Raw genomic sequence first — 11,200 nt, forward strand, 5'->3', positions numbered from 1 at the left:
GAACATTATATGGCGCCATGTACAGGATCCATGCACACGGCTCTGGCTTATCTCACTTTTATTATGCTACAAGGCATAGGTTAAGATTTGTCCATTATTTCAAACTTATTTGGAAGTTGTATAAAATAAAATACGTTACTGAATTAATAAAAATAAGCATCGGTCTTCTGAGCCAGAACCATCATTTACAGTCGAATATTATAAAATTTTACTATTTTGCAATATGAGAATTAGAAACATTCAGCTACTGTTAATAAATATATGTACAGTATGGATTAGGAATATACAATATACAGATGTGATATATGCAACGTGCTGGTTATTACCTGAAGAAGAACCATGGTTTGTAACTGTAATCTCCTTGTAGATCACTTTACTATTTGCAACTATATTGCCAAAATTCACTTCCGGATCAATTTCTAGATAGCAGGAAGGAGTGAAACTGGAAGAAAAACACAGGGGTTTTAATACACAGACGAGATCTGTCCTTTATACAATGCGCAGTGTGAAGCGGTGAGAACATAATAAAGGTAATAATCACATTGTATTGGAAAACATAACGGGATCATACACATTTGTTTTTGTTTCTTTTCACAATTTCGTTCATTTTGGCAATAGCTTATTAATGTTCATCCTGAGCCTCCTGATGAATGTACACAGAACTGAGAGAACTATTGGGACCCTTAGCAACATGGAGATAGGTGAGAAGTTTGACATCCTATGTGGACACTAACGGCTGATATTAGCGTTGGCCAGTTTGCTACCTTTAAAAATTCTGAAGCTGTTAGACCATGTTAACGTAAAAAGAATATAAAAGACACATAGAATTATATTTTCAGGTATTTTTTTCATCATTCATTTTGCAGCTGTATTTTGATGTCCATACTACGGCCATAATACCTGGACCTCCCGCAGATCTACTGTATGGAAATAGATCACTATAGGATACCATAGTTCGGTTCAGTAGGACCACGGGAGATCCAGGTATTGCGGCCATAATACAGACATATAAATGTGACTGTATTACAGCCATGTGAAACCGGCCATAATCTGTATACTACATTCCTATCTTCTACAGTATTATATTTATATGGTGAACGACCTCTGATCTTATGCCAAGCAACTGTTTGAGGAAGGAAAAATATAAGATTGTGCCCATTTGAAATATTTACCAAAGCATTTGTTTTTATTGCGACTGTCTCACTAATCTCCCAATTTCCCCCATATAAATAAGGGTAGGACTGGTTATGGGCCCCAATATTGAACAATTACGCCCTGATCACCAAATATTCCCAGAGGACTGTGCCCCCAGAAGTCTAGAAGGGCAGGAGCCCTGGGCAATTGGTATTTATGGCCACATATCTAATAGTTCAGGGCACAATCCGGAACTGTATCTTGGGCATTAGTAATCATAGAGTGTAACGCTATTGTGTATAGCTAAGCAAGCAGAGACTATCCGAATGCAGTAATGTGAAGCGGACAGGAGAAGATAGTGGACAGGAGAAGATAGTGGACAGGAGAAGATAGTGGACAGGAGAAGATAGTGGACAGGAGAAGATAGTGGACAGGAGAAGATAGTGGACAGCTGTGACCCGAGGGAAAGGGCCTCGTAATGACGTCCAATTCAATTAACCCCAGCACTTGCAAGAATGAATTATAATAGGCAGGAATTAAGTTCTTTACCAAAGAAACAACCCAAATATGTCTAAAATTAACAATGACTTGACGACATCTGTTATACTGATAGTGGTAAAAATGAATTATTAAATAATGACTCTATTTAAAACAGTGAAATGTGGAGGGACATTAATATTAATATTTTATCGACAGCGTTTCCACTTCATTCATTTGCAGTCAGGTAAAGTAACTTTTTTCCCACTTTCAAGTATTATTAATGTATTTGTGAACAGCTCAAATTCCCAGCATCATAAATGCCGCTTTGTAAAATCCACTGAGATTACGCCATGCTTCCATCTTTTTTAGAGGTTTTCCAGTTGTATGTAAATAAAGCGTACTCATTTACACATTGTGCAATGAAAAGTTCTGAACATGTCTAATATACTTCAGTATTATATCCACAAAATGTTCAGGATCTCCGCTTGCTGTCAATGAATGGAAATATTCTTGATGACAACCAGAGGCTGAAAACCTGTCCTGATCATGCCCAACTAGCACAAATACAAAGCCAATTAAGTGTAACAGACCAGACAGCGGTGTTAGGCTGATGTCTAACTAAGGCTCTGTACACATCTGCGTTGGGATCCCGTTCTGTCTGAGGTTTCCGTCTGAACGGGACTCCGAGCAGACACAAACTGACACCGACGGAAACCAAAGGTTTCTGTCTCCATCACTATTGATTTCAATGGTGACGGAGCCGGTGCCCCTGGTTTCCGTTTGTCTCTTTTGTGCACCGGATCAGTCGTTTTGCCGGAAGCAATAGCGTAGTCGACTACGCTATTGCTTCCGGCAAAACGACGGGTCCGGTGCACAAAAGAGACAAACGGAAAACACGGGCACCGGCTCCGTCACCATTGAATTCAATGGTGATGGAAACGGAAACCTCTGGTTTCTGTCGGTGTCAGTTTGTGTCTTTTCGGGGTCCCGTTCTGACGGAAACCTTCTACGGAACGTCAGAACGGGACCCCAACGTAGATGTGAACAGAGCCTTAGTTAGACATCAAGACAAGTTTTTAGCGTAAATAATGAATATTTTCATTCATTCCTTCAAGATGCAAAGAGATCCTGAAAATGTTAAAGATGTCATATATAAAGTTTACTACATTTTGTTTATAAATAAGCTTTAGTTTCACAAAACAGAAAAAACTCTGCAATACTGATATAGTAGTGAATATTTATATGGTAAATATCTTACCCCAATAATGGCACCTCAATGACATCAGTATCAACCACAACCAGCAGCTTGTCACGAACGTCTTCCTTTTTGGTGGGATGATATTCCACACTTGCTGCCACTTTTAGCCCCGGTGCTATAGGTTTCTCTGGATTTTGTATAAATAGTGTGAACTGAAAAGGGACATGAGTAAACATTACAATACTATATAAATCACATGTAATGACATAAATATGAACATGTAGATGTAGTGACTTGGAAAGAAATAGATGGTCCGTCCACTCCCAATAAAGGTAAGTACAACAGGTCCTTTGGTCTTTAGGAATTCTATACTAGATTATGGGCTTTGTACAGACCATGCAGTTACTAGCTCCTTTATTGTGCACTTTCCTATCATGAATAGAAGTATGTACAGTATAATACTCACGTTATTCTTCTGGAATATCTCTGGAAGGTTGAGACGTTCCAGATCGGATGCTGCCACTTTGTCTCACTTAACCCTAGTTGCTGTAACATCTACTATATCTTTTTACATACAGTGAAAGGTCCACTTAACCCAATGAACGTAAATGGGAGGCATCCCATGTGGTATCTTTGGGGCCCCTGGAGGGAGGCTTAGTCCAGGTTGGCTGCATCCCTAATGGGTGGTGAGACCATGTGAGAACATCTCCACAGGTCCTGTAATGTTAGCAAACAATCGTGTCCTGGAACGGAGATGGGGCAGACACGTCCCCCTTTAAGAGGTGGTTAACCAGCATCAGACCGGGGGCCTCATTTATTTTTTTCTCATGGGCTCTCTCTTTGTACGCTGCTGATGCTATATACATTAGGTCGTTCATTTATAAAATATGTTCCTGAAATATCTGATATCTTACTCCAAACATACCGAGTTACAATGGACTGAGTACGGTGTATGTAGGTAGGACAGTCAAGTCATTCATTTTCTGCCATTCCCTGGAGGATCAGTTCACTGCCAGTGGGAGGTTTACCACCTGTGCCCACATGACTGCAAGAGCCTTCATCTCCTAACAACCTCTCTGAAATCTTACTATTATTATCTATGGGTATTTGTAAAGTAAAGAGTAAAACATATGGATCCTACTAGGAACAAATTATCTCACTGTATATGTCCATAGATAATAATGAAAAAACCTGTTAATGTCAATATCAGCATAAAACACACATAAATAGAACAACACATTTATAATATTGGACTATACCTGGGGATCTTTTGGCCCATGTATTTTGATGGCTTTAGCCACACGACTGATGTTTTGCACAGTGATATTGGCTTGATAAGTCTTTCCAACGAATACATCCATGAAGTGGAGAAGGCTGGGAGCGATCTTCACTCCTAATACGTTATCAATCAATTCTTCCATGGCTGCAGGTAAACAATGGAAACAGAAACAACTAACAAATAAAATCAACACAATATTAATAAACGCTTGTGAATATCTTTCCGTATACACTATGGAGATCACTAAGGTCTCACGCACACTTCCGTTGGCCATTGTACGACCGTTAATGCCGATTTCGTGAAACACGGACCGCACACAGATGGCTTCCGTGTGCAGTCCGTTGCTTAACGGATCAAATCAATGAAGAGGCCGAGACCGTTCTGTCAAAAACGGACAGGAGTGGAACATGTCTTATTTTTGACAAAACGGACGCACGGTTCCATTAAAACAATGGAAGTGTGCACGGTCCCATTGAAATGAATGTGTCAGGGTGCTATCAGTTTAAAAAAAATGGATAGCACCCTGACGAAAATCACTGAAGTGGGCATGAGACCTTATGCTGTACTCCCTCCAGAGAGGCCGCAAATAAAGTCCCGGCTGTCCTATTCTCCGCTTCTAAAATCCTAGAATCTAGAGGCCGGTAGTGTTTCTGTCATTCTAACCATTCACAAAGCCCCTCATCTACAGCACATCTGTCCCCCATGTATAATAAACTTCCCAGAGGTCTGCTCAGATATTATATGTAGTACTTATGGGGGTTCATTATTTGTGGTATGAGGATACAATTATGTGTATTCTCTGGCTTTATGTTCTACCGTATTTTAAATACCACAAATAAATGTATATGATAGTAAGAACTACAATACTCTACACTAAAGGGAGAGTGGAAAGGAGGGGGAGGGGAGTGCGAGAAATGGAGAGTGCCAGGGAGGACAAGAGAGACAGAGAGTGAGAAAAAGACTGTAGAGATAGAGACAGAAAGGGAGAGAATTGGAGAGGAAAACAGGAGCTCGGGTGAAAAAAAGAGAAAGAAGATGAGAGAGAGAGAGAGGGGTGAGAGAAATGGAGAGTGCCGGTGAGAACTGGAGAGAGACAGAGACAGAGAGAGAGAGAGAGAGAGAGAGTGTGTGTGTGTGTGTGAGTGTGTGTGTGTGTGTGTGTGTGTGTGTGTGTGTGTGTGTGTGTGTGTGTGTGTATGTGTGTGTGTGTGTGTGTGTGTGTGTGTGTGTGTGTGTGTGTGTGTGTGTGTGTGTGTGTGTGTGTGTGTGTGTGTGAAAGAGGGAGAGTGAAGAAAAAGAAGAGAGAAAGAGTGAGTGAGTGAGTGAGTGAGTAAGAGAGAGAGTGAAGAGAAAGACAAGAGAGATGGGACAAGGAAGAGAGAGACACTGTAGTGACAGAAAGACTAGCCCAAGGGTCAGCAACCTTCGGCACTCCAGCTGTTGGGAAACTACAACTCCCAGCATACCCTGACAGCCAAAGGCTTTATTATTCTAGCCAAAGGCTGTCAGGGCATGCTGAACATTGTAGTTTCCCATCAGCGGACCGCTGGACTAGAGAGAGAACGGAAGAGATTGCAGTGGGAGATGGAGTGAGAGGGACTGGGACAGACTTCCATGAGCTAGTGTATTCTACACATGGATCCGGCACTGAGCATGGTGTCTGTGCACTCCGGTACATACCAGGCTGTTTACAGGTGGACGGAACACACTTTCTCCTTCGTGTCGCAGTCTCCAGTTACTAAGGTAAACGAGCGTCAGTCCGCGTCCTCCAGTTGCCGAGCAACAGAAATTTTGGGGCGGAGAGCGGCTGTGTACGAAGTTTTCCACCAATGGGAGGCGCAGTGGGCGGGTAACCCCAGTATTAAAACGCTAGCGGAAAGGAGGCGTGGCTTTGAGCTTAGTATCCGGATGTGTTGTGCGTGGAGCCAGAAGTACATGGAGCGAGCGCTGTAGTTTGTGTAGACGTTCATATCCTATCACTCTGCATCATGGAATATACTACAACCTCCAACATTATGAAACTGAAAATAGATACGTTGCCGAATTTCTGCGTTTTCCTATTTTATGTAACTGCAACATTCCTGAGGAAAGACCGCATCAGAGATGCCCCCCATCGGCCCAAGCCACAGATGTCCCCAATCAGTCCCAACCACAGATGTCCCACATCTGTCCCATCCAGAGATGTCCCCCATCTGTCCCATCCACAGATGTCCTCCATCTTTCCAAACCACAGATGTCCCCCATCTGTCCCAACCACAGATGTCCCCCATCAGTCACAGATGTACCCCATCAGTCACAGATGTACCCCATCAGTCCCAACCACAGATGTCCCCCATCAGTCCCAAATACAGATGTCCCCCATCAGTCCCAACCACAGATGTCCCCATCAGTCCCAGTCACAGATGTCCCCCATCAGTCCCAACCACAGATGTCCCCCATCAGTCCCAGCTACAGATGTCCCCATCAGTCCCAACCACAGATGTCCCCAAATCAGTCCCAGCTACAGATGTCCCCCATCAGTCCCAACCACAGATGTCCTCCATCTTTCCAAACCACAGATGTCCCCCATCTGTCCCAACTACAGATGTCCCCCATCAGTCACAACCACAGATGTCCCCATCAGTCCCAGTCACAGATGTCTCCCATCAGTCCCAACCACAGATGTCCCCATCAGTCACAGATGTACCCCATCAATCCCACTCACAGATGTCCCCCATCTGTCCCATCCACAGATGTCCTCCATCTTTCCAAACCACAGATGTCCCCCATCTGTCCCAACCACAGATGTCCCCCATCTGTCCCATCCTCAGATGTCCCCCATATTTCCAACCCACAGATGTCCCCCATCTGTCCCAACTACAGATGTCCCCCATCAGTCTCAGTCACAGATGTACCCCATCAGTCCCAACCACAGATGTCCCCCATCAGTCCCAACCACAGATGTCCCCCATCAGTCCCAACCACAGATGTCCTCCATCTTTCCAACCCACAGATGTCCCCCATCTGTCCCAACTACAGATGTCCCCCATCAGTCCCAACCACAGATGTCCCCATCAGTCCCAGTCACAGATGTCCCCCATCAGTCCCAACCACAGATGTCCCCATCAGTCACAGATGTACCCCATCAATCCCACTCACAGATGTCCCCCATCAGTCCCGACCACAGATGTCCCCCATCAGTCCCGACCACAGATGTCCCCATCAGTCACAGATGTACCCCATCAATCCCACTCACAGATGTCCCCCATCAGTCCCGACCACAGATGTCCCCCATCAGTCCCAGATGTACCCCATCAATCCCAACCACAGATGTCCCCATCAGTCCCAACCACAGATGTCCCCCATCTGTCCCAACCACAGATGTCCCCATCTGTCCCATCCACAGATGTCCCCATGAGACCCAGTCACAGATGTACCCCATCAGTCCCAACCACAGATGTCCCCCATCAGTCCCAACCACAGATGTCCTCCATCTTTCCCAACCACAGATGTCCCCCATCTGTCCCAACCACAGATGTCCCCCATCTGTCCCAGCTACAGATGTCCCCCATCAGTCCCAACCAGATGTCCCCCATCTTTCCCAACCACAGATGTCCCCCATTAGTCCCAACCACAGATGTCCCCCATCTTTCCCAACCACAGATGTCCCCATCTTTCCCAACCACAGATGTCCCCCATCTGTTCCAACCACAGATGTCCCCCATCAGTCCCAACCACAGATGTCCCCCATTAGTCCCAACCACAGATGTCCTCCATCTTTCCAAACCACAGATGTCCCCCATCTGTCCCAACTACAGATGTCCCCCATCAGTCCCAACCACAGATGTCCCCATCAGTCCCAGTCACAGATGTCCCCCATCAGTCCCAACCACAGATGTCCCCATCAGTCACAGATGTACCCCATCAATCCCACTCACAGATGTCCCTCATCAGTCCCGACCACAGATGTCCCCCATCAGTCCCAACCACAGATGTCCCCATCAGTCCCAGATGTACCCCATCAATCCCAACCACAGATGTCCCAATCAGTCCCAACCACAGATGTCCCCATCTGTCCCATCCACAGATGTCCCCATCAGACCCAGTCACAGATGTACCCCATCAGTCCCAACCACAGATGTCCCCCCTCAGTCCCAACCACAGATGTCCCCCATCTTTCCCAACCACAGATGTCCCCCATCTGTCCCAACCACAGATGTCCCCCATCTGTCCCAGCTACAGATGTCCCCCATCAGTCCCAACCACAGATGTCCCCCATCTTTCCCAACCACAGATGTCCCCCATTAGTCCCAACCACAGATGTCCCCCATCTTTCCCAACCACAGATGTCCCCATCTTTCCCAACCACAGATGTCCCCCATCTGTTCCAACCACAGATGTCCCCCATCAGTCCCAACCACAGATGTCCCCCATTAGTCCCAACCACAGATGTCCCCCATCTTTCCCAACCACAGATGTCCCCATCTTTCCCAACCACAGATGTCCCCCATCTGTTCCAACCACAGATGTCCCCCATCAGTCCCAGCCACAGATGTCCCTCATCAGTCCCAACCACAGGTGTTTCCCATCAGTCCCAACTACAGATGTCCCCATCAGTCTCAGTAGTGGCGTAGCTATAGGGGTCGGTGTTGACCGTGCTCCAGCATTCACTGTGCCTCCAGCATTCACCACGCAAATACCGTTCAATTCAATACTAGAGCCTTGCACTAGCATTCACTGTGCCGTGAGCGACACAGGCAGACGCGATGTAGTGACGTCATCACGCTTGTCTGCGCCGAGTCACTCACAGCACAGTGCAGAGGAGGAGAAGGCTCTCCTCCCGTTGTGGGAACCGGGATAGGTAAGTAATTTTTTTTTTCCAGTTTCCCAATACATTATATGATACCGTGAAAAACTACAACTCGTCCCGCAAAAACACAAGCCTTTATATGGCTTTATCGTCTGAAAACTAAATAAGTTATGGCTTTTGGAAGGTGGGGAGGAAAAAAGAAAAGGAAAATCCAAAAAATGGCTGTGACGAGAAAAGGTTAAAATAAACGCTGAAAAAATTGTGTGTGTCTGTGTGAAGGAGGCATAAGGCCCTGTTCACACTGAGTTTTTTTACAGGCAGAAAATTCTGCCTCAAAATGCCATCTGGAATTTTGAGGCAGATTTTGATCTGCCTGCACGCGGTTTGCTGCGTTTTTGGCCCATGGCCATTGAGCGCCGCGGGCAAAAAATGCAGCGAAATATGCTTTCTCTGCCTCCCATTGATGTCAATGGGAGGTCAGAGACGTAAATGCCTGAAGATAGGGCATGTCGCTTCTTTTTCCAGTCAGTTTTTCCGCTCGTGGGAAAAAAACGCCTCCGCCTTCCATTGAAATTTTCGACTGTTTTTTGGCGCTCTTTCTGACATGGTTTCCGCATAAAAAAAACGTGTACAAAAACCCCTAAGGGGCGAGCCAATCTACACACTGAGAGGTATGCAGTAGCCAAATGCTTTGTTTTTATTTTAACTAATGAAAATATATAACAAATATGTTTATTATTATTTTATTAGCTATTTATTTACAGTCAGTTTTAGGCCCAGTTCACACAGAGTTTTTGGTGCATTTTGTGACGCAGAAACCGCATTGGAAACCATGCCAAAAGACATCCGAAATCGCCTCCCATTGATTTCAAAGGGAGGAGAAGGTGTTTTTTTCCCGCAAGCAAAAAAAAACGCTTACGGGAAAAAGAAGCGTCATGCCCTTTTTTCAGGCGTTTCCGTCTCTGATCTCCCATTGACAGCAATGGGAGGCAGAGAAAGCGGTTTTCGCAGCCCCTTTTGTCCGCGGCCCTCAATAGCTGCGGCCGAAAAGCGCTGCAAGTGTTCTACTGGCAAGACAAAATCTGAAGGAATTTTGAGGCAGATTTTACCGCCTGCAAAAAACTCTGTGTGAACTAGGCCTTACATTGAGCCTACATATGAATTAAATAGTTTGAATATATAGCCTTGTTCCTTTTAGAATTGTAGTTACGGTGTAGCATTTATGAGGTTGACATTATAAACTTTGTAGTCTAGTATAATAATTTCACTCCTTGGTGTCATTGTAGTTAATGAAGTACTTTGCAAAAATGAAAACCTATAAAAAAATTAAGTTTAAAATACATGAACCAACTTTTGGTGCATGTACACAGCATAGTAAATGTATATACCTGGGGGTACGATGAGCTGTGTAGAGCTGCTTTATAAGCAAAATGAAAACTCCACGTGCCAAAGTACAGCCATACATTTTGAGTGACAGGCTTAAGAATAGAATATGATGACATTACCTCCATCATCCATTCACACAAACCTTACATCTATACGCAGCATGATCCAAGCATACATCTTTATGGGGGACTCGGAAAGACAGATGTGGGCTGAGGGATATGTGCACACGTAGTGTTTTCAGCCATTTGTCAGGCCGTATTTGTCCCGAAAAATCGGAAGCAGAACGCCTCCAAACGTCTGCCCAATGATTTCAATGGGAAATATGGCTGTTCCAATAGGGCGTATTTTAAGCGGCCATTTTTCAAAAAATGTATAGACTGCTTAGGCTATGTTCACACTGCCGTCAGAGGCTTCATTTGGAGCCACAACCGGCAGTTTCATCAGATTTGACGAGAAGAATAGCGCTGCATGTAGACTCCATTGTAAGTCAATAACTAATCCAGTAATGTGCTGTGGTTTTAGCTATAACTGAAAACCACAACGTAAGGCCGGATTCACTCGAGCGTTGCGCATCTTGGACGTGAAAAATGGCAGTTGTTCACGTCCGAGGTGCATCCGTGCGCTGCAGGAAGCGATGTCACGCATCCCCCATAGATTAGAGTCTATGGAGGGATGTGTGAAGCGTGAAAAAATAGGACATGTCCTATTTTCTCACGGATCCTTTACACGGTCCATTAAAACGACTGCCGTATGAACGGCCACATTGAATTACAAAGGTCAACGGCCGTCACACGGACGTTTAACACACTTGTGTAAATAAGGCCTAAGTGTGAACATAGCCTTACTGCTTTTATTTGTGCACATTACCATGAGTGTATTCTATGTATAATTGTACCAATATACTAGTCCTTCTCAATGAATTAGAATATCATCA

The 11,200-nt window shown here is 44.8% G+C and overlaps 1 protein-coding gene across 2 annotated transcripts in view; it reads right to left on the reverse strand.

The window, feature by feature from the left end:
- The window catches only part of CFAP47 (cilia and flagella associated protein 47), a 546,843-nt gene extending 540,941 nt beyond the window's left edge, over positions 1-5,902 (reverse strand). For both annotated transcript variants that reach the window (XM_075852746.1, XM_075852745.1), the window contains exons 1-4: positions 5,772-5,902; positions 4,072-4,235; positions 2,873-3,024; positions 327-442 (exon numbers count right to left, since the gene is read on the reverse strand). In XM_075852746.1, the coding sequence (XP_075708861.1) occupies positions 327-442; positions 2,873-3,024; positions 4,072-4,233 (430 nt within the window). In that variant the 5' untranslated portion in view covers positions 4,234-4,235; positions 5,772-5,902. The remainder of the gene's footprint in view (positions 1-326; positions 443-2,872; positions 3,025-4,071; positions 4,236-5,771) is intronic.
- Positions 5,903-11,200: the final 5,298 nt, after the last annotated feature.

This window comes from Rhinoderma darwinii, chromosome 2, assembly GCF_050947455.1.
Source record: "Rhinoderma darwinii isolate aRhiDar2 chromosome 2, aRhiDar2.hap1, whole genome shotgun sequence".
Taxonomy (NCBI): domain Eukaryota; kingdom Metazoa; phylum Chordata; class Amphibia; order Anura; family Rhinodermatidae; genus Rhinoderma; species Rhinoderma darwinii.